Source organism: Podarcis filfolensis (assembly GCF_964270895.1).
Source record: "Podarcis filfolensis genome assembly, chromosome: 17".
Classification (NCBI taxonomy): Eukaryota; Metazoa; Chordata; class Lepidosauria; order Squamata; family Lacertidae; genus Podarcis; species Podarcis filfolensis.
In genome coordinates, this window is record NC_139621.1 from 39,972,699 (window position 1) to 39,993,501 (window position 20,803).

The 20,803-nt window shown below is 44.3% G+C and overlaps 1 protein-coding gene across 19 annotated transcripts in view; it reads left to right on the forward strand.

Annotated features, from left to right (window-relative positions):
• Positions 1 to 20,803, forward strand: part of ADGRL3 (adhesion G protein-coupled receptor L3) — a 531,565-nt gene that overhangs the window by 267,659 nt on the left and 243,103 nt on the right. For all 19 annotated transcript variants that reach the window (XM_083592813.1, XM_083592800.1, XM_083592815.1 and 16 more), the window contains exon 5: positions 10,431 to 10,540. In XM_083592813.1, coding sequence (XP_083448939.1) covers positions 10,431 to 10,540 — 110 coding nt within the window. The remainder of the gene's footprint in view (positions 1 to 10,430; positions 10,541 to 20,803) is intronic.

The following is a 20,803-nucleotide window of genomic DNA, read 5'->3' on the forward strand; positions in this document are numbered from 1 at the left end:
TTTTAGAGGACATCTGAAGGCGGCCTTGTTTAGGGAAGTTTTTAATGTTTGATGTTTCATTCTGTTTTAATATTCTGTTGGGAACCACCCAGATTGGCTGGGAAAACCCAGCCAGATGGACGGGGTATAAATTAATAGTAGTAGTAGTAGTAGTAGTAGTTGTTGTTGTTTTCTTTGCAGAGAATAGGCATCCTACATAAAATGCAATTTGCTGACCAGGAGAAACCATTGTGATGCCCTCCAGATTTGCTGGGCTCCAGCTCCCAGCCAGCATGGTCATTGGGAAGGTGGAAGTTGTAGCGCAGCAACATATGCTACCCCTCCTAATTATTATTATTATTAATAATAATAATAATAATGAAATTTGTATACCACCCTTCATCTGTAGATCTCAGGGTGATTGACAACATAAAACAATACAAAATACAAAATTCATAATAAAAATAAGAACAAAATTTGAATGACCTTTAATATATAGTACCTGTATGTCTCTGTTGGATTCCTGGCTGCATTTCCTGAATGCGCAGGGATAGAATAAGTCTCATCTGTGTCCTCAACTGGGACTGTTCCATTATGCTCAGTTACTGAAACTTTCTGAGTGGGGAAAAGGTATACTTTTTTTCAGTAGATTTCTTGAATACAAAATTCAAGAGAAATTGGAATGTCTTGTTCAAATAAAACATATTCCTGAGAATTGGTTCAATGGATTTGGGGGTTAAGAGATTTACGGACAATGCTATTTTTCCAGGAAAAAGAGGTACCAGAACTCACCATGAACGCCTTCCTTGTTCTGTTACAATGGCAATGGCGCCGACCTGAGAGGTGCCGGAACTGAGTTCCAGGAGGTTCTAGCTGAAGAAAAGCCTTGCTTACAGATACAGTTGGCAATAGGCTGCTGTTCCTGAAACCAGCCAGCTGGTACTTAAATTAAGGAACTGTGGTGAGCACGAGCCTAGGATGCAGTGGAATAGCAGGCCATGCTGACAGTTCTTTGTACTGGGAATGAGTGATGAGCAACAGCTGGTCAACGAATAAACATGCAAGCATTGTATATACATGCATGCAGATGCACCATTGTGGGAGGTAAGAACAACATTAGCCCACGTCTCTGTGCCTTAAAATGGAGGACAGTAATGTTACTATTCAAATTGTCATAGGCAACAACCCTTAACTTTCCAGTGGCATAGCAATATCTGCAGAGTGGGGTTGTACATCTTTATTGTGGCTGAAGGGATCTATGTACAGGTCATTGGAGAACAAGTGTCCTTGCCCAAAAGCAGCTTTGATGTGAAACAATCAGCAGCTGTTCCTTTGATATCTCAACATCTGAGAAAATTCAGATGTTTGGCTTCCAGTTTTTGCTGAATGGCAGTTTAGCATTTTGTCTGAAACCTGAATTGGTTAACTTTCACTGTGGTTTATTGCACAAAGCCAGATTCATAAATCACGATTTGAACTTGGGTTGTTTCAATAAACTGTAATCAAGGCTAACCATAGCAGTAAACCATAGTTAGGCAAAGCTGAAATCAAAAACTTCTGATTTCTTTGCAGACATGCATGGGCCCAAAGCTCATCCGAGTTTGTTCCTGTAGACATAAACCATAGTTGATGGTTTTGTTGGAATGTAGTCACTGTATGTATTGCAGGCAGCTCTTGTCTTTTCTGCCCTCCAAGTGTTCCTTCATTTGGCAAAAACATACCCTGTACCTGTAAACTGAGCCAACGTTGAATGTATAGGTGCTTGCTCATATGAACGAAATTGTTACAAAACATTAAGCAAGCTTTGAGTTTTGCAGAACTCTTCAGGCTAGAGGTTAAGCCAAGCAAGGATAGGTTGGTGTTAAAGCCCCAACGTCTTCACTGGTTTCAGTCTTAAATTGGAGTGTGAAAAGAGTTAACAAACTTAATAGATAGGCTCTCCTAGGAGCTGTGCAGGTTTCAGGTTGCACCTAGAGGTGACGGGATGGAAAAATCAGATATTGGTTGACGCCCCCATTTAAAATACAGTGATACCTCGGAAGCCGAACGCCTTTGTTGTCGAACAAATCAGCTCCTGAACGCCACAAACCCGGAAGTGAGTGCTCTGATTTGCAAACGTTCTTTGGAACCCGAACGTCCAACACGGCTTCTGATTGGTTGCAGGAGCCATGCCTTGGTTTCCGGACGTTTTGGAAAGCAAACTGACTTCTGGAACGGATTCCGTTTGACTTCTGAGGTACCACTGTATATATAATTCAGCAGAGAGTGGCAGTAACGAGAAACTTTGCCATCCTTACGTGTTTACATTAGCAAAGTCAATTATTACTTTTATAAGAGAGGTCAGATTAGGTAGCTTTATCAAAATAACACCAACACCTAGTGCTTGGAGGGAAGTGTACCCCAGAGAATAAAGTTCCGTATCCAGGTGGTAAAAATACAGTTTTTTAAAATAATTACCAAAAGCAATCCTTGTATCATCCACACCACATGAACTATTAGAATATTAAGGGTAAGAAAGAAGCTTTTCATAATGTTTCCACTGGTTTCACTTTCCTTCCTGATTGCTCTGAGCTCCTTGCATTTAATTTGAGTCAGACTAAGGACATTTACGTATAGAAGCTGACGCACAATGCAAACAACATTGCAAGGGATGCTGCTGTCTGGTTTCAGAAGAGGTAGCAGGGAGCCTTTATTTCCAGGCCAAACAAACCATCTCACCAACAGCAGTTGCTGAGTGATTGAGCTCTGTGTAAATCACTGGATTATCTGCTAAAATCCTGTGATTTCTGGGCATTAATTGCAAAGCAAACTCCATTTAGTTTACTGAGATGCTGAAAGGCAGCTGGAGATTAAGAGACAGATAACAAAAGAGGATTGGTAATGGTATTCAAAACCTTTCACCTTTAAATCATACACAGTACAAACCTTACTGTCTAAATTGCAAAAATTCCTTTCCCCCCAGAAGCTTAGAGCTTTTTTGTATGCAAAGCATCTTTTCCTCATTTTCCAAGTCAAACACTGTATTTAGAAGCTAGCGCTGCATACATTAATACTTACAAAGATTATAATGTTGTTTTTAATCTACTGCTAGACAGATCGAAACAAATGTAGAAATACCCATTTCGAATCCAAGAACAAATGCAAAATTCAGACAGGAAGCCCACTGAACCAAGCCCAGTGAGGGGAGAGATAACTCTAGGGCTGGTCCCCATGCAAGACCTTTGCGCCCCCCACCATTCAGCCAGCACTTAGAGTAAGAAACAATGAAAAATAGTCTGCCACCATGTGCAATAGTAAGCAGGTCTGTAAGCACCTGTAAGAACCTTGATGTGGAATAACCAGTTAACAACAACAAAATTATTGGGGAAAGGATATGCATAAAAGTATCAATGAAAATTTAAAATTAAGCCAAAGTACAGTTGCGCTAGGTCTGTGTATGCTTTAAGATTGTTAACATGGGAAAAGCGAATGCAAGGATCCAAATAACCATGCGGAACGTAGCAGTCAGGAGCCATCCCATGGCTCTGCAGCCCATACCATATTTTTCCATGTATAAGACTATGCTTTTTACTAAAAATTGGGGTCGTCTTATACGTGACTGGTGAATGCCCAGGGCTTCGGGCTCTGGCTCTGGTGTGGGTGGTTCAGTGTCAGGGGCGTGACTGAGTTGGACGCCTGGGAAAAATATGACTCTATAGATGAGGGAATGCAGTCATAGAGAAAGAGTGGGTTCCTTTGACTCCCCTTCCTCCTGAGTTTCCAACCACAGATAGAATAGTAGATTCAGAAGGCTCGCAGTCAGGGGGGAAGAAAGAGTCAGCATTGGGGGGGTCGCTATGCAACCAGAGTAATTACTTTATGTTAGGTCTAATTTGAGCCAAACACTCATCTCCTCATCAACACAAAGAAGCCTTCCTCTCTTCTGATCTTTCTTATTTGTCAGAGTTGGAAATCCCCGTTCACAAAAATATGTTGTGGAGAACGGTAGAATAATAGCTAGTGCTGTTCAAGGAAAGCATGTGTGTTTATATGTTATATCATATATATAATATTTTGATGGTATACTACAGACAGTAACCATTCTGTGTGGTGGTTTCGTTCCCAGTCCCCAAGCACATCAGTGGGATGCAGATAAGTGTGCCCTGCCCCATTCTACCCAGTCCAGCCCCCATTGCTCCCTCTTCTGGGTCCAAAAAGATGCTTGAATTGGCAATCACACATCAATTGGATGCCCCTAAAATGGTCGCTCCTGTATACTATACTACACTGAAATGTTGAAATTTTCATTTGATTGTCCTTGAATCTTCCCCACGCACTTGCCATCATCTCCCAACACACTAGTGTGGTGCACCACACCCTTGGAGAACCACTGGCCTCCAGTAGTAAGGAAATGCAAGATGCACTCACAAGGGCCCATCTATCTGAGCCCTTCTCTACCGCTGGAACATGGGTTGGTATGAGCAACCTTTGGCACATGATGTCTAAGCTCCCTTGCACACCCGGAGAGTAGGCAATTTTTCTGTAAGTATTTCCTGCTGGGAGAGAGAGGGAAACCTGTTCAATGGCAACAGCCTCCAGGGACTGGATTAAGTCCATATAACAGGCAGCACTGACTTGCTCCTAACTCCTGATGTGATTGCTGTTGTCTTCTGTTGGCAATAGAGCTGTTCTCTAAAGGTAGCTAGTTTTTAAAGTGTGAATGACATCACTGATCATATCAAATCACAAAAGACAGAGAGGTTTTATATCATCTTCGACACATCACTGAAATGGGAAAGTACACAGTCACCAATCCATGTCTAGTAACCTTTAAACAGTGCATTTAAGCGTGACATTTGAATACACGCACTACTGAATATTTAGCTCTCTGGTTTTATTTTATTTTTTGCTTTCTATTCTAATTCAACATTGCCACAGTGTTTCAATATCTTAATCTCCATTTTAAACTGATTTGTCGTGATGTTATAATCTATTCTATTATTCTATTAATAACTGTGATTTTTTAATTTGTTTTTATTTTGTACATTGTCCAGAGAGGTCATGTTATTGGGTGCCTGATAAATTGGCCATTAGATCTGTGTCCTAAGTCCCTAAACCAGAAAGTTCTAGGCAGACGTCTGCCTGTACACATGGATCTTCATAGCTGGATTAGAGTGACAATAGACTGAGGAAGAGTTAACAGCATAAATGACATTGATGTAACCAATTTATGACCACTGGTCTATCTTACAGCCCCTTCATGGTGGCCTAAACCAGGGGTCACCAATGCACCCATCAAGGACTTTATCTGGGCTCCAGACTCTAAACTTTCATTTCATCCAGACTTCCTAGAAAGGAAGTTATGAAGCAAAATGTGTAGGTACCCTTCTAATAAATTTCTGTGAAATGAAGCAGCCTATGTTTTAGCTGATGAGTCAGAGCTGTACAGTTTGATAAGTTGGTTGTTTGGACACCAAGGTATTGGCATTCATGGGGTCCTAAATCACTTCTGTTTTCCCTTCCTCTTTAGCACACGTTTCCTGCTTCTGCCTTGTTTTCTAGTCCTTTGACTCTCCATAATTTGCCCTTCACTCAGCAACTGGTAGTGGACTCATCTGAGATCAGGTCCCTAGACATTATTTTCTGCAAATATTACTACAGTGGTACCTCATGTTACGTACCGCCCCCCCCCTTAAGAATGCTGTGGGTTACACACTCCGCTAACCCAGAAGTAGATGCCCCTTGTTGCAACCTTTGCCCCGGGATGCAAGCGAAAATTGCTGCGGGAGGCACCATTAGCGAAAGCGCGCCTTGATGTTACGAGCAGTTTCCTGTTACGAACGGACCTCGGGAACGGATTAAGTACGTAACACGAGGTAGCACTGTACACAGCAATTGCCAGTGGATATAAATAATCTCCCCTCACCCCAAAAACATGTGTAAAAACTTTGTAAAAAAGGTTAGACATGTCTCCAGCTGTGCAGGGGTTTAAAAACAAGGCACTCATGGAGAATTCACCACAGAAAGCCTATGTAGCAGCCAGTTAAGCCTCCTCTGCAGTGGAAATACAATTATGGGGAAAGTATCACCATGACTGTGCTCTCTAATGAACACCCTCCAACATTTATCTGATGAAAATAGGGACGTCCTATTCCATTATTAACCTAGACAGCATCTTAAAAAGCAGAGACATCACCTTGCCAACAAAGGTCCGTATAGTTAAAGCTATGGTTTTCCCAGTAGTGATGTATGGAAGTGAGAGCTGGACCATAAAGAAGGCTGATCGCCGAAGAATGGATGCTTTTGAATTCTGGTGCCTCATGAGAAGAGAAGACTTCCTGGAAAAGACCCTGATGTTGGGAAAGATGGAGGGCACAAGGAGAAGGAGGACGAGATGGTTGGACAGTGTTCTCGAAGCTACCAGCATGAGTTTGACCAAACTGTGGGAGGCACTGGAAGACAGGAATGCCTGGCGTGCTCTGGTCCAGGGGGTCACGAAGAGGCGGACACGACTAAACGACTAAACAACAACATTCCATTATTATTATTATTATTATTATTATTATTATTATTATTATTACCCACCACTCTAGGCAGCTTCCAACATATAATAACATTTTAAAATGTTAAACAATAAAAAGCTTTCCTATACAGCGCTGCCTTCAGATGCCTTCTAAAGGTTGTCTACCTACTTATCTCCTTGGCTCGGGAGTCACATAACTCCATACCCTCTGATGAAAATGAGGATGTCCTACCATATCTGCCACATTTCTCCAATGAAAACAGGGACAAAGCAGGACATTCCAGGATCAAATCAGAAACCAGGACGGCTTCTGTAAATCCAGGACTGTCCCTGGAAAACAGGGACACTTGGAGGGTCTGCTAATGTTGTGTTATGTCATGCTCTCCATGACAGCAATTTTGTGTTGTGCCATGCCCCTCCACCATGGCAGCCATTTTGTGACTGACACCCACAGCGCTCTCTCAAAATTCATGATGTGCCCACTGGTCCAAAACGGCTGGTGATCCCTGGCCTAAACAGAGAACGTCACAAACTACAATATAAGAACTTCAGTTTATTCACCATGTTTGCTTCCACTGATGTGCTGTCTAATAGTAGATATACTTCAATGTTAATGCTTCTGAAGAAGGAATTCCTTAAACAGAACTGTAATGTTTTTCTTTTCATGGACCCGAGGGTTAAAGATGTAATCAAAGATGGAAATCCAAATAATCTGCTATTTTCTTCATTAGGAAAGCTCTCTTATTTATTGTATTTATGGATCTTTCTGAATATGAAATTAATGGCTTTCTGGCCTACGCTTTGAAGCAATTATCTGGATTCTGCAATGCTTCTACAGGAAAGTCCTGCCACATGCTGAATGCAGTTGGTTTATTGACAGGTTTTAATTATATCTCTGGCTTCCTACAGCTTTTGGGGAGGATTGCTTTTCAGTGACGAAGCTGAAGAATATTTCTGTTCACCAGCCTATAAATCCTGCTCTCATTAAAACAATCAGCCAGCTACAGTTTTGACAGCAGATTGATATTTTTACATTCCACTTGAGAAAAGTCTTCACAGCTCTACTTGTCTTGTTGGATTTTGATTTTTTTGAGCCAGATTCTCTAGTCTTAAATGTGCATATATTATGCAAAATGCCATTCCAGTTTTTTTGCATGCTCTTGGCATTATGCAGATGTTCCTGGTATAAGTTCCACGCATGACATAAATGAACGTATTACTACTTTTACTGCATTTTGAGCAGTAAGGGGCATGGCACTTCCATGTGCTTGGAAGGAGGCGGTGGGAGGTTATGCTGTTTCTTAACATTTATGCGCATTTGCAGGTTTAACACATTAAGCATTCCAGCCAAAAGCCATTGACCCCATATAATCTCCAGGGTCAATGCCAGCACCCCAAGATAGCTGTAGAGATCAAACTTGACTTTCTACCTTTCTCGGGGCTCAGCTGCACTGAAGGTTAATGAGGATTTCAAGCTGCTTGTGTCGCTATTTTGTGTGTGTGTGTGCGCGCGCGCATCCACACAACGTCCTGCTCATCCAAGTGTCAGCCACACTTCCCTCACCACCACTAAATTCAGATATTCCTGATCCATGGGGATAATCTGATATGGGAAGAAAATCCAATATGAAATGCGTGCTACCTGACTGTGGATGTGTGGTAGCGCATTGTGTGGCTGGGTTTTATTAACATAAAAGGTGCAACAGTGTTTCACAGGAGCAATTAAGAATCCTTGCCTGGTTGGAGCGACATATATGTCTGTTGCCTGCTCTTTTGTGTAAATCTGGTATATCAGAAAACTTGTGTTTCAATTAAAAAATAAACACACTCCGGCAGGTAACAAATAGCTGCTGATACACTCAAAAGCATGGGTAGGCAAACTAAGGCCCGGGGGCCGGATCCGGCCCAATCGCCTTCTAAATTTGGCCCGCGGACGGTCCGGGAATCAGCTTGTTTTTACATGAGTAGAATGTGTCCTTTCATTTAAAATGTATCTCTGGGTTATTTGTGGGGCCTGCATGGTGTTTTCACATGAGTAGAACGTGTGCTTTTATTTAAAATGCATCTCTGGGTTATTTGTGGGGCATTGGTTCATTTCCCCCAAAAAAATATAGTCCAGCCCCCCACAAGGTCTGAGGGACAGTGGACCCCCCCCCTGCTGAAAAAGTTTGCTGACCCCTGCTCAAAAGGGACGTCAGCTTTCCTGGCTTGGAATGTCACACACATCTTTAAAAATTATTTTATGGCTCACTTTGTGTAAACCCAGTGTGTTGCAAAACTTGTATTAAAAAGTAAAATAAAAACATTTTTAAAAAAATACCTGCACACGTGCTCACGATGAACCTCCGGTTTCCCGAACTTAAAGTGTTATTAAGGGGAAGCACTGACTGGGGACAACACACACTGTGAATATATTCCACCAATTAGTGTGTGTGGATGGAAAGATCGATTTGGGAGGCATAAAATCACAAGCGCTCATGTGTGGATGGAGGTGCAGAAATGCACCCAGGAAAACAGCAACCCACACATGCACAAGCCCCAAAGTGCAGAAACAGCCTCCGTCTCAGTCTCTCCGGGTTGCAGTCTGTCCTTGTCTTCTTCCAAAACATTTAGATTTACATCGTCCTAAAATATATATTTTTAAAAATGAGGGAAGGAGCTAAACTAAGCATTGGGAAGCATGACCTTTTGCAGAAACGACTCTCACCTTCCAGAGGAGCGTGCAATTATTTTCTAATCATTTACCTATAATTTACTAGCAAACTGTGTGTGGGAAACTAGTAAAGCAGTGTCCTTCGGTGCTACTGGATACATTAACCTTTTCCTTCCCAAAGTTCCACCTGAAGCTGTCCTCTATTGAGGCAGGTCATTGGTCCACTGGGCTAATGTTGTCTAGTGTTTGGGAAACACTCCTGTAATGAATGTGAGAGATTATGATTTTCCTAAGGCCACTGGAGGTGTTCAAGGCAGAAGCATGGGTTTTTGTGGCAATAGTTTAGTGGCTTTTTCAGCCCAAGGGTCACATCCTGCACCATACCAGTGGCTGGTCATATGAGAGGTCAAAAGTGAGTGGTGCAAAACAGGTGTGAGTCTTCTAGAAGGCCCTCTGTCTGGTTCCCTGTAACCTCACTTCTCACGATGAGGGAACCACCAGAAGGCCCTCGGAGCTGGACCTCAGTGTCCCGGCTGAACGATGGGGGTGGAGATGCTCCTTCAGGTATACTGGACCAAGGCTGTTTAGGGCTTTAAAGGTCAGCACCAACACTTTGAATTGTGCTCGGAAACGTACTGGGAGCCAATGCAGATCTCTCAGGACTGGTGTTATGTGGTCCCGGCGGCCACTCCCAGTCACCAGTCTAGCTGCTGCATTCTGGATTAATTGCAGTTTCCGGGTCACCTTCAAAGGTAGCCCCACGTAGAGCGCATTGCAGTAGTCCAAGCGGGAGATAACTAGAGCATGCACCACTCTGGCAAGACAGTCCGTGGGCAGGTAGGGTCTCAGCCTGCTTACCAGGTGGAGCTGGTAGACAGCTGCCCTGGACACAGAATTAACCTGCGCCTCCATGGACAGCTGTGAGTCCAAAATGACTCCCAGGCTGCGCACCTGGTCCTTCAGGGGCACAGTTATCCCACTCAGGACCAGGGAGTCCCCCCACACCCGCCCGCTCACACATCCATCCAAGCAAGAGGTATTGTCCAAGTCTGGTGTCCTCCAGCCACTGGTGCAGAGCTAGTGAGGGGTGTGGTCTGGATAAAGAAGCTTAGGAAAGAGAAGTGGTCTAGGGAGCCCTGAAGGACTGCATTCATCTCCTGGACCTGAGGTTCTCCACTCCACCAATAATCATAATCATAATTGCAGCACATTGGATGTTTATTTAAATTTGGATCCACCATATAAATATTTCCTTCCATTGTGTTTCTGCTCTTACTTTGCTTCTTTCTCTTTCAGGTGCAGCAACCGGACGCAGTGTGCTGTGGTGGCAGGTCCAGATGTGTTTCCTGACCCTTGTCCAGGAACATACAAATATCTAGAAGTGCAATATGAATGTGTCCCTTACAGTATGTATACCATGTTCTTATCATTATTTTTCTTTCTGTGCATGAATGAGAATTTTTGACTGTACAGTTGTTTCCCCCAAGGGATTGTAAAATCACTTTGTCGTCCTGTAGGAGAATCAGTGTGCTATTTTACCTATTTCACTGGGTAAGGAAGTTCCTAGTCTGAATCCTGCTTTTGCCAACAGCTGACGCAAGGAAAGCGCTCCCACTCTGCCTTACACACCTCCATTTCCAAAATAATACTATGGTGGTTTTAACTGATAAGAACTCATGTCGCAAGATGTCGTAATGGCAATGGCTTAGATAGGCTTAAGACGCCATTAAACATGTCCGTGTTGGATTCATTTACCCAAAGCTATTGCTAAAGAGGCTATATTTAACCTCCAGGGTTCAAAGCAGTTTTTGGGAGGAAGTAAACAATGACTATAATAAGAAGTAAACAATAAACTTCCTTTATGCTTTTCGTTTGTGTGCTTCCCATAAAACATATCATATCATTCCCACTGTGCGGAATGAGACGCCGTCCTAGATGAGTATTTGGTCTGATTCACCATGGCTTTTCTCAAATTCTTATGAAAAGTATTTTGAATACCCCCTCCCCGCCCACAAAATGTTATATAAATGTTAAGCAGTATGAACATTGTAGGTGCATGTTACCCGACTCTGGTGGTTTGTATTATTGACGTTTCATAATTATGCTTAAGTAGATCACCTCCTTGCATTTTTGGAACAGAAATGGAAAGTGTGTCAATGAGAAAACAGGCCATGTCCATTTTCTTACTGAAATGTACCTTTCTACACCAATGGCATTTCTTCAAGCTCTTTTCAGCGCTAAAATTCAGTTTCGGAGGCATTGCTGTAGCAGCATATTAGAATATCGCTGGACTAGAACAATGTCAAGTTGTTTTTTAAAAAAAGTATCACACTGTTTGATTTTCAAAAAAGTAGGCAAAGCTTTTTACACTCCTGCTGAAAAAAAACAATAACACTAAAAAAGGGGGGGGGGAAGAGTGCTATAGCAAGTAATAATTTACTTTACCAGGGGCTTCTCTCTACAGTTAGCGCTGCAAGGATGAATTGGAGAGCTGCCTTTTGGATGGTTCACCTGTGCAGAGAGAGTACACACACATGAGTTCATTAGTGAAAGACCACGTGTTATCTTCTCTGCCTGGAAGTGACTCATTAGGGTCTCAGGTGACTTTTGGACCTGAGATCCTTTTTGATCAGGAATGCCAGAGGTTGAACCACGTTTATTTATTTCCTGAAACGTAGATGCTGTTTGATTGTAAAAACAACCACAGGCGCCTCAAATCACAACCTGAGTGTAGGGCAGGTGGCCTTAAGCACTGAATTTTGAGCCTACCGCATAAAAGAGAGATATCTGAACGCTGAGCAGCTCAAACTGTGTGTATGTCAGGATGCAGAATGTCTACTCGCCCTGCATGCATTTGTGTATTTGTCATTTTTGTGCTGCTTTTCAATTTTAAGTGTTTCCAGGGTGCCCTTCGATCACCTTTTGTGTGTAGGATATTTAATGTATGAAAGGAGGCGCATGTGCCCCATCACATCTGGGATTTCCATAAAGAAGTGTGTGAGAACTGGCATTATTCTTATTATTCTTATTATTCTTATTATTATTTTATTTGTATCCTGCCCTCCCCGGCCGAGGCTGGCCTCAGAGCAGCTAGCGTCATAAAAACAACACGATATGCATAAAAACAGACATCAATTAATTAAAATGCATCTTAAAATTAATTCAGACAAGTTGAAATCTGGGCAGGTGGCAATTATCAGGTTGGAATTGAGAGTGGTTAATAATTGCCAGGACCAACTGTTTCCACTGATCGTAACAAGGACCTGTGAGCGAATTGGGGGCCTCCTTTGGGCTTGTTTTATACAAAGGAAAGTAAGTCAAACTGCATCCTGCCCAAAGGCCTGGAGGAACAGCTCCGTCTTGCAGGCCCTGCGGAAAGATGTCAAGTCCCGCAGGGCCCTGGTCTCTTGTGGGAGAGCGGTCCACCAGGCCAGGGCTCTTCAACATTTCAGACGTGAATATAGGGACACTTGTACTTGAGTAGGTAGGGGCTAGGGATGGAGTCTGGCAGTCCAAAGACATGGGCAGATGGGCAGCAGTGGACAAGTGCAATCTATGGTCAACTGCGCTATAAGCAAGAAATGAGGCCAGTCAAATGCATATGATAATGCATTATAATTGTATTTTTACCATTCAGAGGACGGTGTTTACATTTTACAGCTAAGGCACAGCAGTAACAGTATTTGGGTCGGTCAGTGAATGCATTGCGTGGAATTCTTAAGCCAAAACAACTGTTAAGTAATCATAAAGATCGTATCCATGAGAAGGTTGCCTCTGAGCATGTGCTTAGCCTGGGATTTTCAGCATATGGGATAAGCCCAGAGTCGTTACCACAAACTGTTAGATTAGTTTCAACCCCCCTTCCCTCATTCCAGAAGCTATTTTAAAAACCAAATAAAAAGTGAAAGTGGGCACCTTTTTTTGTTCAACTTGGTATTTTATCAATTAATTAAGGAAATGGAAATCAGAATATACCTCCCTGACCCAAATCCTCTCCGCCTTCAGTCCTACAGCCTGCAAACTTCCAGAAACAGACAGCTAAGAGTAAAAACACCTCATCCACATTCACCATCACCAAGGGGTTTTCAAAATATATTGTTATAGGATTAGTGAGGGGGTTATCTTTTAGGTTCCCTCTGTGATTTTATATATGTAAAATGAGAATTTGTGGGGAAAGAGACTGCTGAAGGAGTCAAACCAGTCTTGTTATAAAGTTAAAGGCTCTGGCCAAGTATTTTAAGAATCTCTTTGCATGGCTGAAAAGTGAAGATGACTTGTTGCCACAAAAACTGCTATCTGAAAATGATCCCCCTGGTGAGAGTAAGAGAACAGTAGACCTGGGCCAGTGTCCTCTAAGCTGGGGCAAGGAAGACAGAGACCTGAATTGTTCTCTGTGCTGAATTTAAAGCAATGGCTTTTCTGGGAGTGGGGGCAGAAAGCTAATGAGCATTAGGAAGGAAACAGAATAGGCCGCATCAATAGCAAGTACCACTCCTCCCCTTCAGTTTCAATCCATAGGAGAATGAATGGAGGCTATCTTAGAAGCAGCAGAGTAGGGGAATCAGGAGCGCCTTAATGCATAGCTAATATCTGGAGTGTTTTTGCACCCTGTGAAACCAGCTCCTTCTGGAGAGACGTTATAGGTTGCTGTCAGGTTTAAGCTCCATGTTTATTCTGAGGAAATTGGTCTTATGTGGGTTAAACCACAGAGCCTAGGACTTGCCGATCAGAAGGTCAGCGGTTCAAAACCCCGCGACGGGGTGAGCGCCCGTTGCTCGGTCCCTGCTCCTGCCAACCTAGCAATTCGAAAGCACATCAAAGTGCAAGTAGATAAATAGGTACCGCTCCGGCGGGAAGGCGAACAGCATTTCCGTGCGCTGCTCTGGTTCGCCAGAAGCGGCTTAGTCCTGCTGGCCACATGACCCGGAAGCTGTACGCCGGCTCCCTCGGCCAAGAAAGTGAGATGAGGGCCGCAACCCCAGAGTTGGCCACGACTGGACCTAACGGTCAGGGGTCCCTTTACCTTTTTAACACAAATCCCTCCGGTGGTGCGTTAAGGGATATTTTTATGCCAGGTGAAAATATCTGCCAGTTGCTCAAAACGTATTCTCTGTAAAAGTGGTGTCTGTCCCAACAGCGGAAAATTGGGGTCAGTTGCTCTGCTGCCATTTCACGAGGCAGCCGCCCTGTGGAACGCCCTCCGATCAGATGTCAACCTGGATCTCCAGTCTTGATCTGACACTTGATCTATAACGCTACCCTGGATCGTCTCCTAGACATGGCAGTTGGTTGTGTTGTTTCTGTTTCTCTTTGTGATGCTGTGGAGGAGCATTTATCATGCCAGGGCCCACCTGCAATCTGAAGCGGAACTCTTTTTCAGCCTTGCTATTGAAGACCCTCCAACTACTAGATGCTAGAGTTTGAAGTCGGGGACTTACTGTGCATAGAAAGCATTTTTAAAAAATAAATAAACTCTCAGAGCATCCTTCCCATATTTACTTGTACTGGGCTTGCAATTTTCTCATTGCACCCTCATCTTTTCTCTTCAAGGCCTGGATTTCTCTGCTCTGAAATTATCCCCCATCCCCGAGCATTAGGCTAGCATGACTCTGGCATTTCATGGAGCGATGTGAAATCAAAACTCATTGCTTCACTCGTACCGTTGCGTAGAGGGAATGAGCCAGGAGGAGGTGAACATCAATCTTGCCACAAGTTTGTAAGGTGTCCTCATGAATCGTCGCTGTGCTCGTTCATCATCCCAAGATGGCTTCAGCACTTCAGCTTGTTCCTAAGCTGTAAGACTTCGACAATAAACTCTCTAGGCAGAGTCCCTGTCCCTTCTGTCTTCCATATCGTGATTAGAATAGTGTTGACACTTAATCAGCTTTAATTAGCACTGGTAGGGCTGCAAGGTTATCCAACCTTTCATAAGCATCTGTATAAATCCCAGATAATCCCATCAGGCAGTGATCCACACAGACAATCGCCTCCAGACGAGAAAGGTCACGGGCATGATGTGACAGGAAACATTCGTCGGAAAGGAAACAATAATAACGATAACGATAATAACAGTAGTGTGTTTAGGCGCTTAAAGTGCTTCATGTACATTATGGGATTAATCCTGAAACATGAATTGGCATCGTTATCCCCGTATTGCACATGAGCTGAGAGGCGTGCAGGGCGGGAGCTGAGAGCAAAAAGCGTGTGCCAGAAACTGGTAGAGGCCAGATGGAAAGCATGGACTTCCCCTATCCCTGCTTTGCAGCCAACCCCCTCCACCAACTCTTGAAATACAAGTCTTTTCCTTTCTGAAAGGGATCTGTTTTTATGCCTTTCACACATGCATCAAATTATGTCGTCATGACAGACATTGTGAATTTAGAGTGTTGGCAAGATCTCTACAGTTGTACCTCGGAAGTCGAACAGAATCCATTCCAAAAGTCCGTTTGACTTCCGAAACATTCAACTTCCAAAGCGCGGCTTCTGATTGGCTGCAGGAAGCTCCTACAGCCAATCGGAAGCCACAGAAGCCCTTCCAAAAGAATGTTCGAAAACCAGTACACTCACTTCCGGTTTTCGATGGTTCCGGAGCTGGAACATTTGACTCCCAAAGCGTTCGGAAGCCGAGGTACGACTGTATTAATTCTTGCTCCTATTAAGACTCCAGGCCACTCCTGGAGGTACAGCTCTGAAACGAGTAGGCTCCAGTTTACTTGCATGCCCCAGGAACACCTTCCCAGTTGTATGAGAGGCAGGATGAGGTTGTGTGCGGAAACATTTTTATCATGGAAAGAGCATGCTATAGGAATTCAAAGTTGTTCTTTGTTCCCACCCCTCCTTACCCAGCTTGCTTCGAAAACCTAAACCCCAGTCTGTGCTGCTAAAGGGGTGGGGGGTTGGACCCTGTTCCAGTGGGGAGGACTCTACTGTTGTGGAGGTCCCTGCTGTTTCTGGTGGGGTGGGAACTACTGCGGAAAGCCCCCAAATGTTCCTCAGATGTCTTCAGATGTCGGGTTTGTATCCACAGCGGGGTGATTCACCTACTGAAGACAGATCCCAGTCATTTTTACTGCCTTCCTTATAAAAGGCATGGTTGTTTTTCGGAGGAGAGTCTCTGAGAACAACGTAAATGAAGGAGAAGGGTAGAATAGAACAGAAGGCAAAAGGCAGAGAGAAAAGTGAACCTTTGTTTACGGAGAAGGAAATGTCGCAGGTCTGAAAAAGTTGAACACTCCTGTTCTAGAGGGAGAAGATAACATTCCCAGTGAATATTGCCTGCATTTGTACAGTTGACCTCATGCTGAATTCAGTGTTCATAGGACCAAAGAAGAGAATCACCACCTCTTCTAATGCTAGAATGCTGTAGGTAAAGGTAAAGGGACCCCTGACCATTAGGTCCAGTCGTGACCGACTCTGGGGTTGCGCGCTCATCTCGCTTTATTGGCCAAGGGAGCCGGTGTACAGCTTCCGGGTCATGTGGCCAGCATGACTAAGCCGCTTCTGGCGAACCAGAGCAGCGCACGGAAATGCCGTTTACCTTCCCACCGGAGCGGTCCCTATTTATCTTCTTGCACTTTGACATGCTTTCGAACTGCTAGGTTGGCAGGAGCAGGGACCAAGCAACGGGAGCTCACCCAGTCGCGGGGATTCGAACCGCCGATCTTCTGATCGGCAAGCCCTAGGCCAGGGGTGTCAAACTCAAATTCATCGGGGGCCGCATCAGCAGTTTTGTCACCCTCAAAGGGCCGGTTGTATCTGTAGGACTTACAGTACAGGAGAGGAGGGTTCAGGCAGCCGTTGGATCTGTCACATCACAGGATGGCATGCGCTCAATATAAAAACAAGTGGAGGTTTCCTGTGTAGAACGGCCGGCGCCGCTAGAGGGCAGACGTCCTCTGGCTTGTAGGCTGCCGCACATGCGCTGAAGAGGCGGCTTTCTTGTGTCAAAAAAAAAAAGCGAGAATAAAAGGTGAAGGCTGGCGGCCGGCAGCGGCTACACGGGCCACATGACGAGGTCTGGTGGGCCGGATTCGGCCCGCGGGCCTTGTGTTTGACACCCGTGCCCTAGGCTCTGTGGTTTAACCCACAGCTGTAATGTAAAGGACCCCTGGATGGTTAAGTCCAGTCAAAGGAGACTTTGGGGTTGCGGGGCTCATATCGCTTTCAGGCTTACAGAATGCTGTAGCATATTCTGACACTGCAGGGGTTTGAACAATTGTGAGTACAGTACACCAGAAGAATTAACTTCACTGACACCAGGTGTTTTATTGCTTACCTGCCCCTGACTCCAGATCCTGACACTGGTATTGGCATCTTGCTTCTTTTGCAGTTCATTTCCTCTCAGGCAGGCTGGTGAATTTATTTACATCCTCTTTGCCTTCAGGGGTATCACAGCTGGGTTCCCCCCAGTGTATGGGAAGGAGTGTACTGGTCTGCATAAGTCTTTTGTATATCAACATTGCTGGTTTTACTTTTGCTTGCTGCCATAGTGCCAAAGGAAAAGGCAATTTTGTTACGTGAAATTATTTCTGTTGCTGACAGGAGCGTGGATGGGCTTGCATATCAATAAAAGTGAATGATGTTCAGGGTAACAGGGAATCAGAATTCAATAAAGCTTTATTGCTGCATACTCGTGGGCAGAAGAACATTTAAAGGCATTAAATGGAAGCTTGCTTTTCCTTTCGCTGGACTTCCGAGCCAGCAAACAGACAGGTAATTGAACAGCACCGCTTTTAAGAGAAATTGGGTACTGCAAAGCAAACCGCAGCCACCTCTTCTTATTATTAAAGTTTCTGAAGGGAAAGGGAAAGAGTAAAAAAAATAACAACCTGAAAAAACAGTAAGAACAGTTCCCCCCAGAGATACAGTTCTTAATTATTTTGGGTGCCAGACATTGTTTTTGGAAAATTGTTTTCTCAAGTGCTTCCCTTTCTTGCAATGCTTCTCCCTTCGCACTGTGGTGGAAACACATTAATAAGGTTTGCAACCAGCTATGGCACAATGCTGTCCATTGACGAGTTTCACACCCTCCTCCCTTCAAACTGTTAAATTAAACATCATTTTGGTTTTGCTTCAGTTTCGTCCCTCGGGATTTCTCCTTCCAGGATCAGCTTCCCCCTGAGGAAACACAATGCTGGTTGCTCACAGAATGGCAAATGCGACTGGGAGAAAATGATGAGAGGCTAAGACGCTAAACTGATACCCTCCAAAAGATAATTTATTGAGATATGCAAATTGCAGTGTGTATTTCATTTTTTAAAAAAAATCTTCAGTGACAGAGAATATGATCCAGCAGAACTCCCAGAGCAGATTACTCAGAATCCTTTCTCAAGAATGTGTTATTTTGAAAGTTACAAAGATTCTTTGTCCCTGAAAACACACACACAGCCTTGCTGTCTGCTGCCAGTCAAGTGAGCGTGTAAGTCTACTGGTCCCTCTAAAATATGGTCTGAAGCTCAACATCAAAAAAACGAAAATCACGGCCACTGGTCCCATCACCTCCTGGCAAATAGAAGGGGAAGTAATGGAGGCAGGGAAAGATTTTACTTTCTTGGGCTCCATGATCACTGCAGATGGTGACAACAGCCACAAAATTAAAAGACGCATGCTTCTTGGGAGAAAAGCAATGACCAAACTAGACAGCATCTTAAAAAGCAGAGACATCACCTTGCCAACAAAAGTCCATATAGTTAAAGCCATAGTTTTCCCAGTAGTGATGTATGGAAGTGAGAGCTGGACCATAATGAAGGCTGATTGCCAAAGAATTGATGCTTTTGAATTATGGAGCTGGAGGAGACTCTGAAGAGTCCCATGGACTGCAATAAGATCAAACCTCTCCATTCTGAAGGAAATCAGCCCTGGGTGCTCACTGGAAGGACAGATCCTGAAGCTGAGACTCCAATATTTTGGCCACCTCATGAGAAGAGAAGACTTCCTGGAAAAGACCCTGATGTTGGGAAAGATGGAGGGCACAAGGAGAAGGGGGTGACAGAGGACGAGATGGTTGGGCAGTGTTCTCGAAGCTACCAGCATGACTTTGACCAAACTGCGGGAGGCAGTGGAAGACAGGAGTGCCTGGTGTGCTCTGGTCCAGGGGGTCACAAAGAGTCGGACACGACTAAATGACTAAACAACAACAACAACAAATTACTGGAAGCCTGCAAGGCTCTCTGTGCATCAGAAGGGAAGCATATTCCCTGGCAATCTAGGAGCTTCCTTGCAGACATTCAAGGCCCTTTCCTAGACCCTTACGATTTATCACAGAGGATACCTTTGACCCTCCAGATGTTACTGAACCACAACTCCCATGATCCCCAGCAAGCATTGCCAATGCCCAGAGATGATGGGAGTCGCAGTTCAGCAAGAGCCCCAACCCTGCTGCATCAGAAAAGGCCACGCAACCTCTGGCAATGCTAACAGGAATCACAACAGTTTTATGCACTGTGTTTGAAGCACAGAATTTGGACTTCCAAAACTGCTTTGGACAGAGTTGCTCCTTAACTCCCAAATAAACCTTGCAGTCATGGGAAATGTGGCGAGGCCTTTTTATGAAACCAACAATTGGCTAAAGAACAGGAAGCAGAGAGTAGGAATAAATGGACTGTTCTTGCCATGGAGGCGTGTAAGAAGTGTCAACAAGGAGAACTGCGAACCGCCCTGAGACCTCCGGGTATAGGGCGGTATATAAATTATTATTATTAATAATAATTTATTATTTATACACCGCCCATCTGGCTGGGTTTCCCTAGCCACTCTGGTGAATAATAATATTCCCCATTATTATTATTATTAATAATAATGAATCATAGAATTGTAGAGTTGGAAGGGTCCCAGGGGTCATCTAGTGCAACCCCATCCATGACAGATAGCTACCCAACCTCTGCTTAAATACACCCAAGGAAGGAGACTCCACAACTTCCTGAGGGAGACTGTTTCGCTGTCGAACAGCTCATACTGCCAGAAGTTTCTTCCTGATGTTTAGTTGGAATCTCCTTTCTTGTAACTTGAAGCCATGGGTTTGAGTCCTACCCTGCAGAGCAGGAGAAAGCAAGCTTATTCCCTCTTCCATGTGACAGCCCTTGGAAAAGAAGAGACTGAGAGGAGATATGATAGCCATCTTCAGGTGTGTATGTATGTGTGTGTGTGTGTGTGTGTGTGTGTGTGTGTGTGGTGAACAGTTTGAGGCTTTGCTTTGCCTGTTTCTAAGAATTGACCTCTTCTGTTTTTTGAAAATTTGACCACAGATGTGCTTGTTTCACTATAAATTTGCCTCTTCTAAAGAGAAAGCTGTTTCAGAGTGCAGTCTGGACTCTGCTGGATCCATGCTGCTAGAGAGGGTTAGTAGCAGGTGAAGCTATCTCCCCTCCAGGCCCTGCTGATGTGTAGTTGGGCGAGACACTAAAGGTAAAGGGACCCCTGACCATTAGGTCCAGTTGTGACCGACTCTGGGGTTGCGGTGCTCATCTCGCTTTACTGGCCAAGGGAGCCGGCGTACAGCTTCCGGGTCATGTGGCCAGAAGGACTAAGCCGCTTCAGGCAAACCAGAGCAGCGCACGGAAACGCCGTTTACCTTCCTGCCGGAGCAGTACCTATTTGTCTACTTGCACTTGATGTGCTTTCGAACTGCTAGGTTGTCAGGAGCAGGGACCGAGCAACGGGCGCTCACCCTA